A 23,567-nucleotide genomic window follows, 5' to 3' on the forward strand; every position below is an offset into this window, starting at 1 on the left:
TATCCTCAATGATAAGTGGGGACAGATGCTAAAAATTCCATTTTTTGAAGCAAGAAAATTGAGTCTGAGAGCTGTTGGGTGACTTGACAGCGAAAAATCTATGACTCAGTGGGAGATGAGGTTTGGGGAAACTAAATTTTATACCTGCCACTCAAGGGTCCTGTCTAATTGAGTCAATTTCAAAGACTAAAAATACAAATATTCAAAATGCAAAAAAAAGGAAAATCCTTGAAAATAACATTGTATTTCCAGTAGAAACTGATGGCAATATCCCCATTTTATAGAAGAACGGCTGACACATTGGAAACACAATGAAATGAAAATGGCTTAAGATCTGCAGGGGGATGGTAGGAATGAATGAATAAATTCCTGAATCTTTAATCCAGTTCGGTATGATAGACTTCTCGGATTCATGGGACATAGACTAGCCCTAAGAAAACCGTGAAGTAATGGATTTGCTTTTGGGGTCCCAATCCCTCGACTCCCTTGCTTTTATTCAGGCACTCCTAGGCCTTTCTTCTTTCCACTTGCCTCTCTATAAAATTGTATTTGCGAGAAAGAATCAATGACTTAAATGCATGTATTTTTTTTTTAAGATTTATTTATTTGAAAGTGTGAGAACATTTGTGCAAGGGTACATGCACTGGGCTGGGCGAGGGAGGAAGGGAGAGGGAAAAAGAGAATCCAGGCAGACTCTGCTTGAGTGCGAAGCCCAAAACAGAGGATGGAGGCTGGATGCCAGGACCCTGTGATCAGGGCCTGAGCCCAAATCAAGAGTTTGGAACTGAAGTGACTGAACCATGTTGGTGTCCCTGAACACAGCTATTTCTGAAAAGGCTTAATATATGCTAAATTATATAATGTAGGGTTTCTTCTTGCTATCGTATTCTGATTTCATGATATTCTATGCTATTTTTAATTTAACAGAAGGTAATTCATTAAATCAAAGGCATTAATATCTAATTACAGAATTTTAGGCATGAGTGATTCAGGTGGAAGGAGCTTTACTAAGGACAGAAGAACATTCCTTGCATTGTTAGAATGATACTGTGATGCTACTCAGCTTCTTTTGCCTATTCATAAAGCCAACCTTAGTTCTAGGTCTAGTTCAACCAGACTTCATACTCAATAATTTCACTCCCCTCCACTTAAGTGCTTTTGTTCCCTACATTTAAGAAAATTGCTGGGTCACCTATCTCTCTGACATGATAATTTAAGGTGAGCATTTTTTTTAAATTTAATTTATTTATTTGACAGAGAGACAGCAAAAGCAGGAACACAAGCAGGGGGAGTGGGAGAGGGAGAAGTAGGCTTCCCACAGAGCAGGGAGCCTGATGTGGGGCTCAGTCCCAGGACCCTGGGATTAAGAACTGAGCCACCCTGGTGCCCCTAAGGTGAGAAATTTAAAGGAACTAAAAGACTTAAAAGAGCAATGATAGTTAGAAAGCAAAAAGGGTCAATAGTTGTTGACTCGGGCTTTCCCATCAGATGGTGTCTATAAGTTCCTTCCTAGAGGACAGGTGATAAATTGGCATGACAATTTTTAGAAGACTGTAATAGTATTCCCAACTGCTTCAGTCAAGGATTACCAGAGATTTTCAGGAACTCAGCATCTTGAGGAGTAACCCAAATTAAATAATTAGCTATGAAGTGCACCTGGGTGGCTCAACTGGTTAAGCATCTGCCTTCAGTTCAAGTCAGAATCCGGGAGACCTGGAAGAGAGCCCCACGTCGGGCTCTCCGCTTGGTGGGGAGCCTGCTTCTCCCTCTCCCTCTGCCTGCCACTCCCCATGCTCGTGCTCGCTCGCTCTCTCTGTCAAATAAAAAAAATCTTAAAAAAATAATTACCTATTAAGAAAAATTTTAGGAAAAGAGATGCAAATTAAGGATAAAGAACAGTATACATTGGGCGTATGGTAAAAGACAAAAGTCAACTGGTAGATGAAAACCGGAAATGGAAGAGAAAAAACTGAACAGTAATCCTGATACAGAGGAAGTGGTGGTAACTACAAACTAAATGCATGTCAAATTTTCATGTCTGTTACCAAGTTATAGTGTTAAAGATACATTCGTTCCTGTTCCCTAACTCTTACTCCAGTTTGCTGAAATTTCACTGACAGAGAAAAGTTTTCTGTACAAATAATCTATTATCATTATTTTGTTTGGTTTTATTCTCCTGGAACAGCCGCCTATTCCCGAAAGTTACGCTTTTGGAAGAAAATCCTGTCTCACAATGAACTTAGATATAGTTATTTTCCCTCAGGTTTCCTTGATCTTGGTCTCCCAGGGGGAAAATTTATTTTTGAGGTGAAAATAAAACTTATTATGTACATGGAGCCAAAGACAATTGTGCTAAAATTATGAAAGACTTACTCTTATCTAGATTTACCCCAAATGTGCTAGTAAATTACACCAAAGTATGAGAAAAATGCAAAAGGCATGTTCTAATGTTCCGTTTAAGGAAATTGGGTTAGACAGTATTTCCAAACACTAATGGAAGATACCAAAATCAGACGCTGCTTAAAACAATAAAGTAAATAAGTTAAAAATAGAAAATCAATTTAGTTCTCTATTCATCTTGAGCAAAATGCCAAAGGAAGCCGACATCCTCAAGGATTAAATGTAAATTTTGGAGTGACTGGGCGGCTCAGTTGGTTTAGCTTCTGCCTTTGGTTCAGGTCATGACCCAGGGTCCTGGGATTGAGTCCTGCATCAGGCTTCCTGCTCAGCGGGGAGTCTGCTTCTCCCTCAATCCCTCGCCCTACTCATGTTCTCTCTCGCTCTTTCAAATAAATAAAGTCTTTTAGAAAAGGATTAAATGTAAATTTAAAGCTTTTGAGTTTTTTCCAGGTAAAAGGCGTGGGATTTGCTATTGCCACTTGCCCTTTTTGCATATGATCATGAGGGAAAAAGACAAACGTGGAAATTTTTTAAGCAGAATATAATTCATTTTATTAGCAAATGAGAACTAGTCATTAGTATACTGAACAGAGGGCTGGGTTATCATTCAGGCAACAGGCACACATGATGCACATTACCCTTGAAAGGGCCTTCTTATGATCTTAAAAGACAAAATAATTTGAAGAGTTGTTGGAAGCAAGGTAAGTGTTAAAGCTGGTGAAGCAGAACAGCCATTCTACCCAAAATAGAATAAAGTGGGTGACTGAATCAGAGACTTAGGGGTTGATAAATACTAAAACTGAACATGTGCACTGCAACTGAAATCAATATTGGCGTGTAGCCTTTGGAATCAGACATTGCTTTACGGCACATCTCATATTCAATGGATGTCCCTTTTTTGTGATTTCTTTAGAATCAAACCCCTCAGATTTACCTTCAAAGGGATGGGTTATCTTTAAAATGAAGGCTTTTCTATAAATAAATCCTATTAAAGTAGGCCCAAGACGAACAGGTTCTATTCTCAAAGTTTATTCATATATATATATATCAAGCTGTGGCAAGAGCCCAGGGCATGTGAGAAACACAGATATATGCTCCTTAGGAAGTATTTTTCTTCTTTTGATTTCACCTAGCTGGTATGTCTACCTCTCCAATGAAGCAGAGGAGATATTTGTTTGAGGAGAAAGAACACAGTGGGAAGATGATGAGAGAAGGGTGTAGAACCATAGCTCCTCTCCATGAGCTAATTAGAAGGTTGAGCATTACCCACCACAGGTAAATTAGCCTAAAAAAAGATGGGAACTGGAAGTGTGGGAACTTAGACTCTCAGAGAGGGTCCTGCTGGTCCTCCTGCTGTGTTAATGTTTAAACAAAGAATGTATTCAAGAGAAATTGCAAATTCTAGTAGGTACATTCACAGACCTTTTCTCTTTGTAACTTTCTCTGGTCTGTTTTGGTCGATGATTGAATAAAGCGACACCTTCAAACTACTGAGTTCCTCAACCACTGATGTATGTAGAGAAACTGCTCACTGAAGAGATGCTTCGGACATCTTCCTGCAACTCTGATACTTACAAACAGAGCCCACATTTCAGGGCGGAGTCAGGGGGAGAAGGTTATAAATTATATTTATGCGGAGTTGAACGAGGAGAAAGGTTAGGTTATTGAAGTATTTCATAACCATTTCTCTCTTCCCTTCTCACTTTCTCTCATACAGGCCCTCTGGGTGCTGGTTTCAAAGTGATGGGCCAGAGGGCAGTCAGCGAAGGACCCACTGTCCAAGCAAAGGCCTGTGATCCGGTGGAGAGAAAAACAAGATGCTCCAGCTGCCATTGAAGCGGGGACTCCACAGTGAGCATCGATCAAAGCAGACTTGTAGATGAAAGGCACAGACCCTTAGACAGTCCTTAGTGGACGTAAGGTACCAAATTTTACTCTATTTCACATAATATTTTATTTTAAATTTTTCATAACTGTCCTTAGGAGTTTTTCTACATCAGACATTCTGTGGAAAATCTCTATTTTACATAAGTCATCACAGGAGTTTTTCCAGAGAAGACATTTTTCTATGCGTCAGTAATCACAGTTACGTGTGAAGTGGGACAGGAAGACTAGTACAGTCATATGCAAAAAAAAAAAAACAAAAAAAAAGCAAAAAAAAAACACTGCATTATTCTTGAGACAATTATGTCTGACTTGATTTAAATGTACAGATGAATCATGTAATTGTAGCTTTAACATTTTCAGGCCCTAAGAATATCCAGATAATGAAGCCCAAGGTGTTACTTAGGGGCAAGGTAGTTGGTAACGATAGTTAAAGGAAAGGCCACTGAAGAATCGTTCTTGGGCACATTCCCTATGCATGTAGGTCTATTCTGCTTCTCTCTAATGCCATCTTGGACTGGGAAAACCAGAGCAGCTGGCAGTGGTCAAAGTGCAATTCCGTATTATTGTTTTCATGCCTCCCAAGCTAAAGGTTAAAATAGGAGTCTCTTCCTACAATCACAGAGCAATTTTGGTTTTAGAAGAGAAAGATGACATTGAAAAGTTTGAAATTTACGAGACTTCCCATTTGTGAAAATGAGAAAAGCTCTGTGTGTTTTGGAAACTTTCTAGATAGACGCAATTAGTTCATTCTAAAGAATGTCAAAATTTCCTTATAAAAAAGAAAAACCCCACTGGTGTTTTCCTGTTGTTGTTGTTTTTTTAACTGTTAATTTGAAAAATAAAACTTACTTTAAGGAAGAAATTGTAAGAGAGTCCTTTTCTCTACTTGGCATAGTAATGTTTATATAACATATAAAACAATGAAACATACAACATTCATTTTATGTTTGGCTTAGCACTCTATATTCCATTTTTTTGACCCAATATAATCAGATGCCTAGTCTTACTCATGAAATCAAAACTACATAAATTATATATTTCTCTTGGTGAATCTCTTGATTCATCATCTGGAGTTGCCTCAAACAGCTTTAGAATTTAGTGATGACTTAATTATAGACATGGGGTGGTGGTGGGGGGCATAAAGTCATAGAGTAATAGCAATATATTTCTAAGGTTGTAAATTTATTTACATAGCAAATAACAATGGGTGCTACAAAAATCTAAATCTTATAGTAATGCTAAATGGTAAATCATCACAGAACTCATATTTTTAAGAGTTAAACTTTGAACATAAGCTTATTACCTGCTAGATGTAATGTGGGTGCATTCCTGTATCTAGAGGGCCCTTAACTTCTGAACTTCCTGACACTGAAGAAGCAGAAGCAGAGGCAGGAGAAGGAGAAGAAACCAAACCCAAAACAAAAACAACAACAAAAAAAATCTTTTCCTTGGAAAGAACATAAATTAAGATCCAAAAAAGTATTATTTAATGTTTTGCTTTATTAATATGTATATTGAATATTACGTCACATGTTTGTGCTAAAATGCCATTTGAAATCAGCATTAAAATAATTATATAAAAGGAATACTTCTCTTAAGACATAAGGATGTAACGATATAAATAATTAATATATTTCTGAGACACTGCAATGACCTGCCTAGTCTTTATTTTTCTGCGTATATGTTCATCTTCACTTACTTCCTGGTTCTTAATTATAGCCACTAAAACATATATGTTTCCAATAAGGTTAAGGTGTCACCTACTGAAATTCAAGGAGATCCAAACGTATACCCTGTTCTTGATTTCATGTGATTGGCTGCCTAATATTAATTAATTAATTAGACTGACTCGCCTTGAAATGACTTACTGTTTGAATTTTGTGGAAATCCAGGCAAGGAGGATGGACCGTTCATTCCAGGGAGTAGAACCGGAGGGAGGCCGGGGAGTCCTGGATAGGCTGCTGGTAGACTGATGCCATGGAGGGAACTGCTGTCCATCATGCTTGGCTGTGTTACCGCTAAGCCCAGAACATCCGAAGCTTTCTTTATACGGTCAAGTTCTTGCTGTGCCATCAGCTGTCGAACGGTGGTCGGAGCCAGGTAATCTTTCTCCCGATCAAGCTGGCTCCCAACAGTCTCCCTCACTTTTGAAATGTGCTGTTTGGAGAAAATATGATCTCTGATGGACAAGCGGGCAGAGTACTTCACCCCGCAGAGGGTACACTCTGGCTTGGTGCCTTCTGTTCCACTTTGATTAATCATGAAAGGCTTCCCTATGTTAATTTTAAATTTCTTTTCCTTTGCCCTTGCATTTTGGAACCACACCTGGACCACACGTTTGGGCAGACCGATCTCATTGCCTAGCATCTCACATTCTTGCATGGTTGGAGTTCGGTAGTCACTGAAGCAAGCCTTGAGAACCTTGAGCTGAAGGTTGCTCATCTGGGTTCTGAACCGCTTGTGACCTGGTCGATCGTTGCTTTTGGATTTAAAAGGATTGCTGGATCCAAAGGGATTTGGTGAACTCGGGTCAGCGATGCTGGATGATTCACTGCGGTCAGCATTGTCATCGGGGTCATCGGTGATATAAAAGCTTTGGTCGTGGTCACCGTCTTTATCATTGAAATGTATGGAGGGGCTCGTGAGAGAGAAGAGAAATTTTTCATCGCAAACCTCCGTGGTGGGTGTGGTTGCGGGTTTTGGCAAAGTGTCGAGAGCTTTGGGCTCTTTAGGAGATAAAGCCGGCTTCACATCTCCAGAACTTCCCGTGGTGCTTTCCATCTCAGCATTGCCCTCATCGCCGGTGGTGGCATCACTGATGGCCGTGTTAATTGACGAAGTCTCATCAAAATCCGTCTTATTTTGATCATATCCCGCCTCGGCAGGAGGGGCGTTTAAATTCTCTACATCCTCGGCACATTCTGCTTTAAAAGAAGAAGGGCTTAAGAGATTCTTCGGCGAGAGCTCTGCTGTTTTACTAACAGGTGTTGACACTGTAGAAGCCAATTCATTCTCACTTGATAGATCAATTTTAGTTAACGGCAAAGACGGATAATCAAAATAAATGTATTTCTGAGGGCTCTCTCCCCCATCTTCTGTTGATATCAAAGGGCTCGGCGGCAAGCTGTAACCTGCCTGCTTTCCTTCATTCCAGTGCCGAGAGCGAATGTGGCTTTCCAAGGCCGACTTGGCCTTGAACAGGGCTCGGCAAAAAGGACACCGTTTATGAGACTGGGCCGGGCCCACTGCCCGGAACTGGCCTTTCCTTTCTCGAGCTCGTGTGTTCTGGAACCAGACCTGCACGACTCTTTTCTTCAGCCCCACTTCCCGTGCGATGTGATCGAGCATTTTCCGGGTGGGATTGGAATCCAGCAAGTATTTCTCGTAGAGTATCTCCAGTTGTTCCGGGGTGATGGTGGTTCTCAGGCGTTTGTCGCGGTGCTGGTCTTCGCCACTGTTTCCCCCCTCCTTTTCACTGCACGCGTTGTCTTCCTTGTCGTCCAGTTTCCTCTTCAGGGAAGCGGCGACCGTCGTGGCTGTCGTGGTGTGCGAGGAACCGGTCTGAGGCGGCATTTGCGTGAGAGACCCGCTCAGCAGCTGTCCGGTCATCAGTGGGTTGTTGGGGTCGAATATCATGTAGGGCATATCCATGGGCCTTTCCAAGAATGGAGAGTGAAGGAATTGGTTTTGAGCAGCAAGGAAGTGCATGTGCTGGTGCTCCTGCCAGAGTTCCAGAGTCGGGAAGGCAACGGTACACTGATCACATTGGTATTGTAGTAACTGTGGAGGTAGACTATTCTGGAGCGAAGTCATGGAAATCTGCAGTGGGCTGGAAGGGACCGGGGTCTGAGAAGCTGAGGGAGGTCTTCCGACCAGTTGGGGCTGTTTGGGTGGCGGGGGCTGCGGTGGGGCCGCAGAGGCCTGTGGCGGGTCCGAGGAAGTCGATGCTGAGGGCAGGGCTGGTTTGGCGCCTTGGGAAGGGGGAGTGGGGTCACTCTGCTTTGGCTTTTCTGTGGGATATTCAGGTTTGGGAGAGGTCTTCTCCAGTTCTGGTTTGGGTGATGGAATCAGGGGGGTGCTGGTCCCGGAGCCAGAGCTCGCCGCGGGGGCAGCGGCGCTCTTGGCGGCCTCCGTCTGACCAGATACCGTGCAGTGCTTGTACACTACTTGGTCAGTGGCGTCCATGGAGTCTTCGGTTTGGCTTTCGTCTTGGGCATCATCATCTTCATCCTTGTAACACTGCTTTTTCTGATGCGTGATCAAGTCAAAGATCCGGGGGAAAACCACATTGCACTTTTTACACTGGTACTGCATGTTGCTGGTGCGGATATACCGCTCGTTAGTGAGTTCTCTTTTTTCATTATCTTTTGTCTCCGCTTGATTCTCGTAGCTCTTCCGTGCTTTCTGGCGAGCGTTCTGGAACCACACGACGATAACCCGGGTGGGTAGGTTGAGAACCGTGGAGAGTTGCTCTATTTCATCATCTTTTGGGTAAGCGTTTGTGTCAAAAAAGTCTTGTAGAACCCGAAGCTGGTAGTCAGTAAATCTCGTTCTGGACGACCTTTTGCTGAAGGACGCATCCGATTTGTAATGTTCTAAAGAGGAGGGCTGTGGGTCGATTCTGATGTCTTCCAAAACAGTGATGGGAGGGTTACTGAAGTTGTACGGAGAGTCCTTATTCCTCTGCCGTTCCTTAAAAAGCGTATTTCGAAACCAGTGCTTGATGACTTTTTGGGAGAGGCCCGACTTCTCTGCCATTTCTTGGATCTGTTCTTCGCTCGGAGAGTTATTGATGTCAAAATAAGCCCTCAGGATTTTTAGCTGGTCGTCTGTGATTCTTGTCCGTGGGCGTTTGAACTGAGAGTGCCTTAGGAAGTTGGGATCCAATCCGAGCTGCTGCTGGCAGAGCTGCGTGAGATCCGCAGAGAGAGTGTCCATCTGGGGCAGCTGCAGGGCCAGCTGAGGAGGAAGTGCAGGGTGCTGCACGGGCTGCATCATAATGGAAGGGAAGAGTGGAAGGTCAAGAGAAACAGGAAGCTGCACCTGCGGGGGAGCAGACGGGGGAGGAGGCGGGGGAGGAGGCGGGGGAGGAGGTGGCGGTGGTGGCGGCGGGGGTGTGGGTGGTGGCGCTTGCAGAGGAGTGGACACCGTGCTTGGGATTTTTACAGGACCCAAGGAGGAAGGCTGTGGAGGAGCCGGAGGCAGAGGGGGAGGTGGAGGTGGCGGAGGTGGCGTTTCTGGTGAAGATGGCGAAATCGGATAGAGCTTGTCATAGGCCTCCCTGTATTGCCGAGCAAATTTTTCTAGCGCTCCGTATGGAAAGAACTGCCCATGGACATGTTCTTGGTGACTCTTTAGGATAAGAACATTGGAAAACAATTTACCACACGTTCCGCAGTCCAGTTTATCAGTGTTTTCACCTTCGCCACTTTTGCCCTTCTTCTGGACCTTCTGCCGGTTTTCGTTATACTGAATGACCAGTTCAAAACCAAAGTTTTCCAGTAAAGCCTTGGCTGCGTTTCCTCTGGCCCCCGAAGCTATTCGGGGTGGTGGGATGCAGGGTTCCAAGGATTTTTGCTTCTTCGTGTCTTTGCCTTCTTTGAGTCCTTCACCTTCGCTTGTATAGTCTTGCTTTGGCTTTTCTTGCTTTTCGGCAATCTCTTCTGCCTCCTTGTAAGATGGCGCGTCCTTCAGGATGGGGCAGTCGGCACCGGCCACGTTCGTTTGCTCCTGTTTCAGTAACTTGCTCGCTGCCTGCTGCTGGGCCTGCTGCTGGGGCTGCGGCTGGGGCTGCTTCTGGGGCTGCAGCGGGGGCTGGGCGGCCTGGTACTGTTGTGCTTGTTGCTGTAGTATTTGGAGTTGAGTCTGGCCGACGTGATGCTGGGTTTGAATCTGCTGCTTCAGGTCTTCCAGCAAGGATCCAGCCATTCCCGTCATGCCAGGCATACCGAACGTGGCCGAGCCCGGCAAGCCCAGATCCGGCCCCAAGCTGAACTCCGTCCCGGGGATGTAGAACGGAAAGAGAAACTGAGGCTGCTGGAACTGCAACAGTGCTTCCGGGGTCACGGGGAAATGAGGCAGAAAGGCTGGGTTTAGGAACTGAGGCTGAAAGAACGCAGCTTGCTGCTGTAACTCGTGCTGGAGTTGCATCTGGATTTGTGCTGGTGACTGCAGTGGGTGATGTGGAGGCTGAGCAGAGATTAATTCCGGACTTTGCTTCTTATTTAATTCTTTGGCATCTAGGTGGGTATCCTTGCTGCTGACTGTTGCTAAACTCATGGAATCTAGCATCCCCTGGCCAGGACTACTGTTGGCTGCCAGGCTGTGTCCACCGGCCACATGGCCGCTGGGCTCCAGCTTGGCAGCCCGCGCCTTGGTCTGATGGAGCACGGACCTCATGTGGATTTCCAAGGTCGAGCTTTGGCTGTACGCAACATTGCAGATGCTGCACTTGTAGGGTTTGTTGTCTGTGCTGCTGTTGGTTTCTTGAGGAACAGGACTGGAGGCTTCCTGCAGAACCTTTTTCAACTTATGCAGATGAGAAACTGAATTATAATGGACCAGGAGAATGTTCTTTTGGGTGAACGACTCTTTACACACTGTACATTTATACGGGCGCGATGGGTCGAGGAATTTTTCCATCGTAAAATTTGGCCCTTTTCTGAAAGGTAAGGTCCGCTTTGGTTCAGAGCCCATGTCGTCTGGAATAGAGCTACTATCGCTCCCTACAGGACTTGCCTTCCCTTCGTGGTCCACCTCATACTCTCTCTCCATTTCCTGCTCTAGGGTGTGGTCGTCCTGCACCATAGTTTCACTCTCCGCCCAGAGTTCGCCATTCACGGGCAAGGAGGCGTACAGCTGTTGAAGTTCAGTTTCACTCAGTTCGGGGTGGCCTGCTTCCAAGTGTTTTTTTAAAGCCTGGAATGTACGGAAACTACGCTGGCAGAGATTACACATCGTTGCGGCCCGAATCGCGTGGTACTGGGAATGTATCTGAAGCTTCTGCATAGTCTTAAAAGCCAGGCTGCAGTGGTTACAGCGATACTTATAAACATGGCGGTCCGACACAGAGAGGGGTTGCCTTTTTTGCTGCTCACTTAGCTGATCCTGTAGTGCGTCAGGCAGTTTCACATCCTTACTGCTGTTTTTATTCCATTCTGATACTTCCATGGGTTCTTTAGCTGGTTTCTGCTCCTCACTCTTTATTTCCACGTTAGCCTTTGAATCGTCAAGACCTGCTGTACTTTTGTCATCCACTGGACTTTCGCCTGTGTAGAAGAAAGCACAAATATGTCACTTACAGGAAGAGACCCTACTGCTTAAACGCCAATAAATAGAGTAAGTAGGAACTTCTAAAGATTTCCGCTTAATCCATTCCTTTTTTCTTTTTTTTAAAGCAGGTTCCATGCCCAGAGTGGAGCCCCATACGAGACTTGAACTCACGACCTGAGATCAAGAGTCAGACACTTAACTGGCTGAGCCACCCAGATGCCCCTAATTGAGTCTTTGAAGAAATACTTATCGAGCAACTACTATGTGCCAACCACTGTACCGGGTACTGGGGATGTAAAGGTGAATAAGAAATCACCCCTGACCTCCAGGAATTCCAGGATAGTTGAAAAAGCAAGTGCAAAGTAATTATAGTACATTGCCATCAGCATACCAAGGGCCATGACCTCAGCGTTCAGGAATTAGAACACACAGAATATTCTTGGTCCTCGACACTTAGGTCTCCTAAGAGCAGTTACAGATGACCAGATACTAAATGTGCTTTGGAAAATGTAGCTCTTAGAAAAACCACAGTTTTTTGTTTTGTCCCCAACCCCCATGCTTTAAAAAAAAAAAATAAATAAAAGGCAAAAAAAAAAAAAACTTTGATAGTATTAATCCTGGAACATCACCACACACGCGAGCCCCCTAAACGTGTTTTCCGCACATCCTGTGCCCAGGCTGGCATACCTGAATATTTCCCAGATCCCTCAGCTGTGATGGCCGCAGGTGTGTCCCGCTCCGACTTCTCAGAGGCAGCCGCTGGCAGGAGCAAACTGTTGGGCATCATCACATCAGGCACGGGCACCTGTAAGAATCAAAGAGGTTTATGTCACGGGGAGCCCAGAAATCAGACTCCACCATATCTGTCACTGACCAGTAGCCTATCCCACTTCCTTTTTTCCAAAAGAAAGTGGGGACCTTTTATGGATCTTCTAGGCCAAGGTTATCCTTTCAAATTTCAGATCAATGCTGTTGCAATGCTGTTTTCCTTTCTTTTTTAAAAAAAATATGACTTAAAGGTTTTTGTCGGCCTATTTTTTTTATATAATGATAATCGGGAAAGTTTCAAACTCAACTTGCCCACATGAATCATTTAAATAACATTATAGATATAGATCTAAGACAGTAAAGCACGCTACTGAAGGAGCTCTGCCTTGTATCGTATTTTCTTTCTCCGTAAGCAAAAGAGATGACATATAAATGAGCCTTGGTTGTGATTTCTAGAGCACAGTCCATAAGAGAGCTTTAAGTAGGCAGAAAAAATACATTTCTCAACCAGTAATTACAGATGTCGTGTTGATACTTTTAGAGGGATCCCATCACACCCGAGGCAACATTTGGGCTCCTTACTGTCATCAGTAACTTCTCCACACAATCCGGGGACACGCTGTGCAAATGTGTCAGATGTAGCTGGAGGTGCATTTTGTTGCTGAGGACGTCCTGGCAGAGGGGACAGCAGATGACGGGCTGCACCGAGTGCTGGGACAGGACGTGCATCTGGATACGACTTTGGTCCCTACTATTGTAGTTACAATAAGGACACTGAAAGAACTGGAGAATATGGAAGAAACATGGCCACTGTTAGTGGATGGCCTCGGATGACTTCAGAACACAGAAGTAACACCAAGAGTTAACGGCATCGCTGATCACAATGTCTACATATGTTTCAAACAGCATGAACTCATTCGAGTCTCTAAAACTATCGGGAGTGATAATAATAAATAACAACAATAACAATAATAATAATAAAACAAGTTTACACAGCAAAGAGAAAAAACATTTTTACCTGTTCGTGACAGAATTTATTGTCCTCTGTAGGTTTTGATCTTTTGGTTGCAACATCCTCTTCTTTTGCCAGCAGGAGTGGCTGGGTCCCCCCTCCCACACTGACTTTTAGCTCCTTGTCTGGTGTGATTATTCCTGATTCCCAAAAAAGAATAGAACACCTCAATTTTAAAAGACTCACAACATCAAATTCCGGAAAACTGTATGTTTTTTTGAATAGCTCTGACTCCAAATCCACTGAATCATAAAAATGACTGGACAAACACTTTCAAATGATGTGAATCTCAAAAGGCAAAAAGCACACTTCTTTTTATCTACTAAGTGGGCTTTATAAATATATTTTAAAATGTACTCTTGTCTCATGTTTAGATAACCCTAGGTGACCTTGAAAGATTCATCCATAACACATGCTCTCTGGTGTCTCAGAATGCCTTTATCACATTAAAGCTAATCTACTCCCATTCAGAAAAGCTAACTTAAAAAAGAGTTACTTTTACTAACATTTAATTACTTATCTCTTTACTGAAATTCTTGGATGCTGAGCACATTTCAAAATACCAAGAAGAACTAACTAGTTACAATCTAGAAATGAAAATCATATTTTTACGTGGTGAATACAGGATTTTAAAATTTTACTCTACATTCCGTATCTGTCGCTGCTTTTTGTGATTGCACTTTATTTTAGATATTTCAGCAGCTGGCTGTACACATAACATTATGGTTCAAATCTCAAGAAGACAACTGTTTTATGAAGTGAATCCGAATATTCGGTGTTAAAGACGGTTTAGAATTTTGCCTAGATGAGCAATGTCACGTGCAGGAACGTCACACGCGTCAAAGAAAAGAGTGCAATTCTAATTTCCTAATCTAACAGAAAATTCTTTCCAGCATCAATTTTCCCGATAATCTTCTCTGTGAGGCTGGATATTACAGCGACATTGGGTAGGCATGTCACATACATCTCACGACAAACACAAAACCTCATTTACCATCCATTCCAATCTCATCATAGCGCAGCATCATCTGACCTTTTTTCTGCTGTTTATTATGAGTATTTCTAATTTTAACTTTCAATTTTCACCATCTTCCAGTCAATTTGCAACTAAATTATTTCCAGGGTGAGGACACTATCACTGGACAACTGGGTGCAAATACATCTTGAAATGCAATGAAGCTAAACCATTGATTGCTATCAGACCCCGCGTAAATATAGAGTCTAGGCGTAATCTGATTGTATGCTGTGCATGAAGATTTATCTTGATTTTTTTTCAATCCACATACGGTTTGTATAAATGAACAAATTGCACCTTATTGCAAAATAACCCACTTTTAATTTAAAAATAAGGTCAAGGATGTTATGGAAACAAAGTAAAAATGAACCAAAAAGTAATGTTCTTTTTCTGTCCTGAAGAGAGATGCCTGTTTTCTACCATATAAATAATTTTAGGAATTTTAAATTCAGAAAGAAATTTAAAAGTAAGAGTGGCTCTGAGGATACCAAAACTAAAATAGGATTTTAATGACACAACGACAATAACTTTATCCCTTTGAGGTTTGTGGTAGGTACAGAATTAGTGCTATGCTTTCAACAAATTATACTGCTATTGATTTTTGGACTTACAAACACTAGATTTTATTTGAATTAGTACACTTGTCCTATATATACACATGCCTTGGAGAAATTTGGATTCTTTGTAAATATTTGAAAAAATAGTTTATCATATTTGTATTTGAATGAACTTAAATTTAGGATAGACTGAAGAATTTCATTACATTGATTAAACAATATCCAAGTATTTGATATCCAAGATAGGTCAAAACAGGAATGTGTATCTCATACTTAATTCTGGTGTCAAAAACTATGTTTTTTCTTCTCAAAACAAAACATCCTTTGTGTGCTATTGTCTTAAACATGTTAAAAATAAACATTTAGGGGACAACTGGGTGGCTCAGTTGGTTAAACAGCTGCCTTCAGCTCAGGTCATGATCCCAGGGTCCTGGGATCAAGCCCTGCATCCGGCTCCCTCCTCAGTGGAGAGCCTGCTTCTCCCTCTCCCTCTGCCTGCTGCTCTGCCTACTTCTGCTCCCTCTTTATCTCTCTGTCAAATAAATAAATAAAATCTCCTGGGGATAAAAATATATGTTTATAAAAAATAAAAATTAAAAAAAAAAAAAAAGAAATAGTACTTAAAATGCAACAGGTCGAAGGTTAAAAACATTCATTCAATGATTAGAAGCAAAGTCTCATTAATTGTTACTTATCCTTTTGGTGATCTACTAGAAGGGATATAATAAATTTGTTATATAATTTGTTTAAAAAAAAAAAATAAATAAATAAATAAATAAATAAAATCTTAAAAAAAAAACACACACACAAATTGATTTAAATAAATAAATATATAAATAAACATTTAGGAAGATAATATGCCATACAGTATTCTGCAAATAAAGTTTACTCCCTATGGTGTCAGAAAAGTTCTATAAAATGATTGTCATTTAAAGCAGCCAACGTCTATCAGTTACTTTTCCCTGTGAAACTGAAAGATTTTTCTTAAAAAGTTCTCCGTTAATGAATAAGAGTATGTTTCCTTAAGAGAATAATACAATGTCATATCCCCTTATCATTCTTTTGTGTACATGGTAGAATTAGACATGACCAAATAATAAGTCAGTCCAATTCCCTATGCCATCAAAAACTGTCACACACAAGTTAAAAGATCATTTCCATGACTCTGGTTGCTTGTAGGCCCTAAGGAACATCAGATATAGAATAAACTTTCCATAAACTTCTAAACCTATTAAATTTATAGTCTTATTTTCATAAGCATATGTATTCTAATGTTGGTACTATAAAGGAACAAAAAACATTGCTTTTGAGGTTTGAAACATTGTATTAAGACTATGCTAGAGGTTAGTGTAAATATTTGGTCTAATTAACCCATCTTCTTATTTTTACCCTTGTTAATGTTCATCAACAATATACTTCTTTTTTAATTTAGTGACCTTCCACATTATATCAAGGAAGTAAAGAGTTCAAGTTTAGGATCATTATTTCATAGCCACTGCCATAACTGTTGGCTGTAGTATTCTACCCAATATATGTGTCAACTTCAATATGGTTTGGCTATTAACTTCATTAATTAAATCGTGATCTTAATGCAAGCTAGGGGCTTTCTAAGGACTACCTTACTCTGAATTAAAAAGAAGTTATAAACAAGTGCTAGATCCTCCCTTCCCAACCCCCGCCCCCCAACCACTCAACTGTAGCTAGGCACCCAGAAACAGATGCCATTGATAAGAAGAAGCAGAGAAACCTGAGATGCAATAACATAACAAAAACAGACTCTTAAAGATAAGGTAGGTCATCAGAACTTTTTGGAAGGATGATGGAAGTTACATTTTATGCACCCATGCCTTTCTAATACTCTGCGGGGTGCTATCTCAAGGATTATGGCCTACCCAATAAATTATAGGGCATCAATTCTGGATCTTTTCCTGAACTGTCTTATCCCAGAAATACATTAAATAAGGGCCTGTCAATTTTGGAAGGTTTTGATTAATTTTTCTGGTTACTCATAGTTTATGACTGCAACTTTATTTGGAGTAAACCCTGCTTGTTACCCCAGACAGAATTTTGAAATAAGATCACAATTCATTTTGTGCTATTAAGACCTCCCGATGTTCTCAAAAAACATTGCCATTTTAATGCATTTTAACTAAAAAATGAAATCTAATTACAAATAAGCACTGCCAAATAGATGAGCCAATGATTATCTGTCAGTTATGGGATTATTTAGCTTGCATGAGACTGCTAATATAAAAATGACATAATTCATTTCAGTTCAGATGCTGCTACTTAATACTTTCCAATCCCTAAAATACCGAAGGTGGTTATAAGGTGGTTTATACTCATAATAAGTGAGGAAAATCCAATAACACATATGTACTCAAAGCAAATCTGGGGGAAAAAAATGAAACAAAAAAACTGAGTTATTATCTATCCATCAATGTATTTGATAAAGTTTGAATACTATAAAACTTGAATATAACAGGGGATGTTATTCAACTACAAATAATTCTAAATTATAATTACTGGTACAGTATTCTTTCTAATGAGACTAGAATGAAAGGATAATTTTAATTGCAATAATGAAGGTTAATTTCCATCTTTGCTCGTGTTTACTCCCTTATTAAAAAGTGGTCCCCTTAGCCATGGCAGAGACATATTACATTTTCAATGCAAATGTATTAATCTGGATAAACTCTATATTAATTCTTGTACTGCACAGAGCTATAATTTGGATTATAATTAATCTAAAGTGGCACTAGATTTAAATGACAATATAAATGAGGCATTAGGAGGCTTTTCTATTATGAATGAATATTCAACAAATATAACTTGCATATTGCCAAGTCTCATTTTGAAAGCTGCAGTCCTAGAGATTAATGTCAGCAACCCAGCACAACAGCTTACACAAACATAGTCTTCCTAACGTGTGTTAATTCCTTTCTGCCTAAAAAAATTCTGTGTTTGAAGTGGGGTCACACTGTTTTCCCATCCAACACTTTAGAAAGGTGGTTAATGCATGAGTTTGCTAGTATTTTTTGACATTTATAACTGACATAAGAAAAAAAACAGCATAGACATAAGTGGTTATTTAATCATTAGAAATATTTACAAGGAAAAAATCTGCATAATAATTTTTTCACCTAATCGGATTCAAAGATAGATGAGCACCTGAAACTAATAGGCTTGAACCCGTTTCAGCACTTCTTCTGCTTCAATGAGTCCAACATAATAAAACTAGGTATAGCGTCCACACCAGAAAGTGGAAAACTTTGTTAAAAGTTTATGGTAGGGGTGCTTGGGTAACTCAGTCAGTTAAGCATGTGCCTTCAGCTCAGGTCATGATCCCAGGTCCTGGGATCAGGCTCCTTGCTCAGCTGGAAGCCTGCTTCTTCCTCTGCCTCTGCCTGCCTGTGTGCACGCTCTCTCTCTCTCTCTCTCTGTCTCTCTCTCTCTTTCTTACAAATAAAATCTTTCAAAAAAAAAGTTTGTGGTAGTTGTCAGTAACAAGAGTTTGTTTTGAAGTCTAGGAGGTTTCAAGGCTAAATATTTGCATCTTAGTAACTGCTCTGAGTTGGTACATAAATCCCATTTTCATTTCTATAGATACACCTGGGGAGGCATTTCTGCAGGAATAAAGAATTGTTTTCACCAACTAATATTCCACAATGCTCTGTATTCTCTCAGAAGCTCAAGTCCTCCCTAGATGGTACAATTAGGCACCCAAGAAAGCACATAACTCATCAGGCCATTAGGGAGTGATGGAGCCCATTATTTATACAGAGTGGTAAACCTTTCTCGTGGAGATACAGTCCTTGCATTGTGCTATGTTTCAAATAAGACTTCTTCCTCAATGGTAAGATTGGATCCATTTTCAAGAGATTCCCAGAAAGCATTCTTTGGAAGACATGAGATATTTAAAACCAAACATAAGGTCATATACCTAAAGAATTACATAAGCATTATTTAATTAACATTAATGTGCTACCTGGGTGTTTTACATGTTCCTTTAAAGAATGAGAGGGACGTGCTTTGCAAAGTCTTTTCGTACGACTGTGAGAAGGACACCAATGAACGCAGACAGAAGCCTGCCCTCCATGAAGTAGTCAAGCAGCTAGGCTTGATGAGGTCCATCCAAGAGAATGAATAAACCGATCACCTTGCGATTCCCAATTATCTTCAAATGAGATTTAGAGGGCACTATCCTTGACCTTAACTGCTCGCTAGGTATTTTAAGTCCCTTGTAGTAACCTCAGGAGCCAGTTTACTAATGTACAGCCATGGCGTCTTTTTTACATTGCTTTAGGTTCCATACCAACCTTAGGTCCTCTTTGTTTAAACCCAATGAGGATCGTATGTTAGCCACTATATCCTAGACGTAAATTTCAGTGGCGCCATCTCACTAGACTCCTCAGAGAAACGTAGCATTGAGTGATGTGGACCAGGGAGCAGAGAGGCCCTTCAAATAATTTTTGAAGGGAATGCAACACTACATATGCAAAGACCGAATGACAAATATGGGATAATTCAGGTTTAAACAAACTTGCATGTAAAAATGATACTTTTGCACAACCCAATGTCTTCATAGTGAAAACAAGCTTCTTTCTATGCAGCTGTCAGTGGAATTCAAGGAAAAGATAGATGAGCACCTGAAACTAATAGGCTTGAACCCGTTTCAGCACTTCTTCTGCTTCAATGAGTCCAACATAATAAAACTAGGTATAGCGTGCAGCAAAAGTAGCCAATGTAATATTCATTGCGACCATAGATTTCCATCTCATACATACAAAGCATGGATGAAGTCATATATTTGCCAAATCAAACACAGAAAAAGCCTTAGGTATCCACACCAGATGCTGGCCTAGGGTTTGTTTGTGCACAAGTAAATGTCATGACACGAAGGTTTGTTTTCAAAGACAGTAGCTTTCATTACTGGGATTTGTCTATTCTAGAAGATCAAAATTACCCAGCACCTAATCCCTTTTCAATGATATTTCCTCTTTCTTAGGCTGAATCATCTGTAAACTTTTCCACTGGATTTTGTTTGAAATGCCTCAAATAGATGCCCTTAAAAAGAGCAAATTCCTGAGTGTAAGTTGTAAAAAGGCAAGGAAAAATAACATTTATTTTTAGGGTTACGTGGTTTGGGGGGGGGTGCATGTGACTGAATGAGAAAATTCAAGTGATATCTAATCCTGTGCTTATGAAAAATTAATATGCCATCAGAGGACTCACAAGTATCGCTAAGATTAATGAAAGGCGCTTAAAAAATTACAAGCACACAAACTGATTTGATTAAAAAATAATCTCGCTGGTCGTCCTGTAATATTCTTCAACTTATCCACATCTATTCTGTCAGATGGTTATGATTAAAAATAGGTCAATGGGAGGCTACTGATAGAAATCACATGCAAAATGCACATGCAATGAATAGTAGTGGGAATGTTCAGGCAGTTTAACATGAATAAAAGCTTTTAATAAGCTTTGGTGGGGGTGACGGAAGGGCTGATTGCAAGGCATGGAGTGGAGGAAAGAAAGGTGAAGGATGCTAGCGTCTTACCAGAATCTTTATTCGAGTTTTTGCCTTCACTATTGTCTCTCTCACTTGTGTCTTTCTCCTCCTCCTCGGCTACTGCTGCTGGCTTAGCAGCTCCTTCTGCCTCCTCACTTTGTTCTTCTGTTAAGCAAAGGAGACCAGTCAGTAGGTTTGAAAACCCCATAAGGATGCCCACTAAAATAAACGTGACCATTTAAAAACCGTGCTACTTATGAATCATCTGCAGACCTTCTACTCTGAAAAAAGAACATAAATTTATTCGCAGCTCTCTATTAGAAGACTGTACCAACGCAAATTGTCATCTACAGTAACTTCTTTTACATCCATTAAAAAAATGTGCTGCCCTAAATTAAAAGAAAAGAAATCATTTTCAGGACAGGTTAAGCTAAAAAAGGTTTAAGAAGAGGTGTAAGGCAATTCTGTCATTTTCCTAGTAGAAACTTCTAAGCTACATGGACCTACTAGTAGAAACTTCTAAGCTACATGGACCTACTGTTCCACGGACTTGGACAGATGACAGAGCAAACCAAACTCTTGGAAAAAATTCTTGGCGAAATAACATGAACTCGACGGGTTAAATACGAGACAGGTGCTACTCCTGCCTTCAGTCCCCAGACCCCAGGGGCATTTTTTTGGTATTTGTCTAAGTAGGATCTCAAAACTTCAGTTACACTGGGGTGTGTGTGCGTGCACGTGTGTGTGTGTGTGTGTGTGTGTGTGTGTGTGTGTGTTCTGCAGGGGGAGCCATACAGGGCACAGGACAACATAAGAAGGTATACTTCTTCTAGGACACCCCCATCACCCCACACCTCATTCACGGGTTCACACCAGCTAGATTACATGGAAATCCTCATAGTAACTCAACCCTATTTAATTATTCTGTAAATCTTAGCCATGCCGCTGCTGGTGGATTAATCTGTTTATGCAGTTAGCCTCTATGCTGGGTCTGTGTAGCACTAATCCGTGAAAGGCCCACTGTTCTCTTTCATCCTGCGATCATTTGTCTCTCACTGTGCTGATGTCACATTTTAATGAATTTTTAGCAATCTGAGTAATGCCAGATAACCAGACTCGCAACTCCCCACAGCATGGCATGCTGTTTTCATTGCAGCACAAAAAATAAAAATCATATTCCCCTGTTCAGGTAGGAATTACATAAATTAGGAGAAGAAGGTAAAATGGGATTTGAAGCACCAGGCTGCTCAATTTCATAAAATCTTTAATGACCATATAAATTAACCCTGGAAAGGCAAAAGGTCATCGACACACATTTGCATACACTCTTCTATTTGCTTTTGATAAGCAGAGCTTTTATGCAGAGAACATGATACAATTAACCCTTCAATAACCATACAAAACGCTGCTACGGACATTTTAAGTGTCAAGCATTAACTGAAAATTACACACTGCATAAAATTTTCATTGCAAATGCTATAGTGATTGAAAGGGGAAATCGTGGCCCTCTCCACACCCCATGTTTTATTAATAACATTCTGACAGCAGAATGAAATATCCACTGTCATATGTAGCAGCTGAGCACAAAAAAAAAAAAAAAAATTGCTATTTAGTGCCTCGCTTGCCAGGCCCACTCTGCAACTGTGTGAGCAGGAAACAACGGAAGGGGGCAGTTCTGGGCTCGATGGGGGAAACAAGAACATTATTTGAAATAAGAGTTTGTTTCAACTGTGAGTCTTCAAAGGCACCATACAAATCCATTTATTCCATATTTGCACTTTGCCACTGCACAAAGGCAGAGCCGAAGTCCGTGGTGGAGGGGGTCAGTCATCTGAGGGCTTTGGGGGAAGCTTCCCTTTCAGGCAAATACCTGTGAAATTTTTACTTTAAGAGGAGAGAATCAACACTTCTTAAGGCTCTAGGCTGCCTTCACCCCGTCAGTGATAATTACTGATCAAACACAGGCTCCCTAGTCCCGGCAGGAGCCAGCCTGGGTGGGGACCGTGGCCGGCTTGGTCTGGGGGGCTGGAAGGCTGAGGTCGCGACTGGATTGGGCTGTTTCCCTGCCAAGTCCACACATGTGACGTGACATCCAGTGTCAAGCCTTCTACCTACGACAGCCCATGGCAATTACTTTTCAACTCATCCTGCGGACAGGATGCAAGAGTCCTTTGAGTAGATTTACCGGCCTTTTCCCCCAGGGCTGGAAAATGAAGTGTCAGAGTGCTACTGAGTGTCCTTATCTTGAGGGGACATAAAATTGTAAGGGCTATCGCGACTCACATTAATAAAACATAGTGCGTCAGGAGAAGAAAACAAAAATTATGAAGGTACTAAAAGACAAAACTACAGGATAATCTGGGTCTCGTCAGACACTTTTTGCAGGGTCTTCCTCATTTTCCAGTACGCGTTTTAAGTGTGAGAGAAATTCCCAGACATGTTCTTCTATACATCACTGCGGTGTCTGACCTCAGCCTGACCCTGGCAACAGTTTGAGAAATCTGAATGTGAACAAAGACTCTGTGTCAGCAGCAGGGAAAGATTGTGGCGTAGACTCTCCCCATCAACTTAATCGCAAACAGCAGTTCTGAGGCCATAACTTTGCCGGGCTCTTCCAAGCCACAACTCATAACCTCTAGAGGTGGATTTGCCCGCACTGCCTCTGTTCCTGTGACTTTTTCCCCCTCTCTCTTTTCTGGTTCTTCCTTTGAAGTAGGCAGGCAATTAGCTCTAATGCTCAAGCAATTCAGGCCTGTTTTGTGGTTTGGAAGGCGTAAGCTGTTTATTACAGGTAGGCTCTTTGGAGCCATAGAACTTTGCAAATTTTTAATCATGCAAAAAATAATCAAAGGGTAACTTATATACACCATAAAGTTTCATGCAAGGCAGAAAAAAAAAAAAAAAGCTCACTTTCATTCTTAAAGAAAGCTTTTTAAAAGAAATTTGACATTCATTTTATAAAGAGACTTTAGAGTCAAGAGTATTGAGGAGAAACAGCTTTCCAGGAAAACCGTAGGTTGGATTTGGGGTTAAAGGAAGAGGTGTCTACATTCTAATTTTCAAAACCACCTTTCCTCAACTGTAAAATGCCATAAAATGTAAGATGCTTTATCAAAAAAAAAAAATATATATATATACTATTAA

At 41.1% G+C, this 23,567-nt stretch overlaps 1 protein-coding gene across 4 annotated transcripts in view; it reads right to left on the bottom strand.

Moving 5' to 3' along the window:
• ZFHX4 (zinc finger homeobox 4) overlaps positions 1-23,567 on the bottom strand; it is a 177,815-nt gene that overhangs the window by 5,940 nt on the left and 148,308 nt on the right. For 3 of the 4 annotated variants that reach the window (XM_082719473.1, XM_082719471.1, XM_082719472.1), the window contains exons 6-10: positions 20,472-20,588; positions 13,346-13,479; positions 12,910-13,110; positions 12,247-12,364; positions 6,156-11,555 (exon numbers count right to left, since the gene is read on the bottom strand). In XM_082719473.1, coding sequence (XP_082575599.1) covers positions 6,156-11,555; positions 12,247-12,364; positions 12,910-13,110; positions 13,346-13,479; positions 20,472-20,588 — 5,970 coding nt within the window. The remainder of the gene's footprint in view (positions 1-6,155; positions 11,556-12,246; positions 12,365-12,909; positions 13,111-13,345; positions 13,480-20,471; positions 20,589-23,567) is intronic. The other variant, XM_082719474.1, reaches the window with a different exon arrangement.

This window comes from Mustela nivalis (assembly GCF_964662115.1).
Source record: "Mustela nivalis genome assembly, chromosome: 2".
NCBI classification, from domain to species: Eukaryota; Metazoa; Chordata; class Mammalia; order Carnivora; family Mustelidae; genus Mustela; species Mustela nivalis.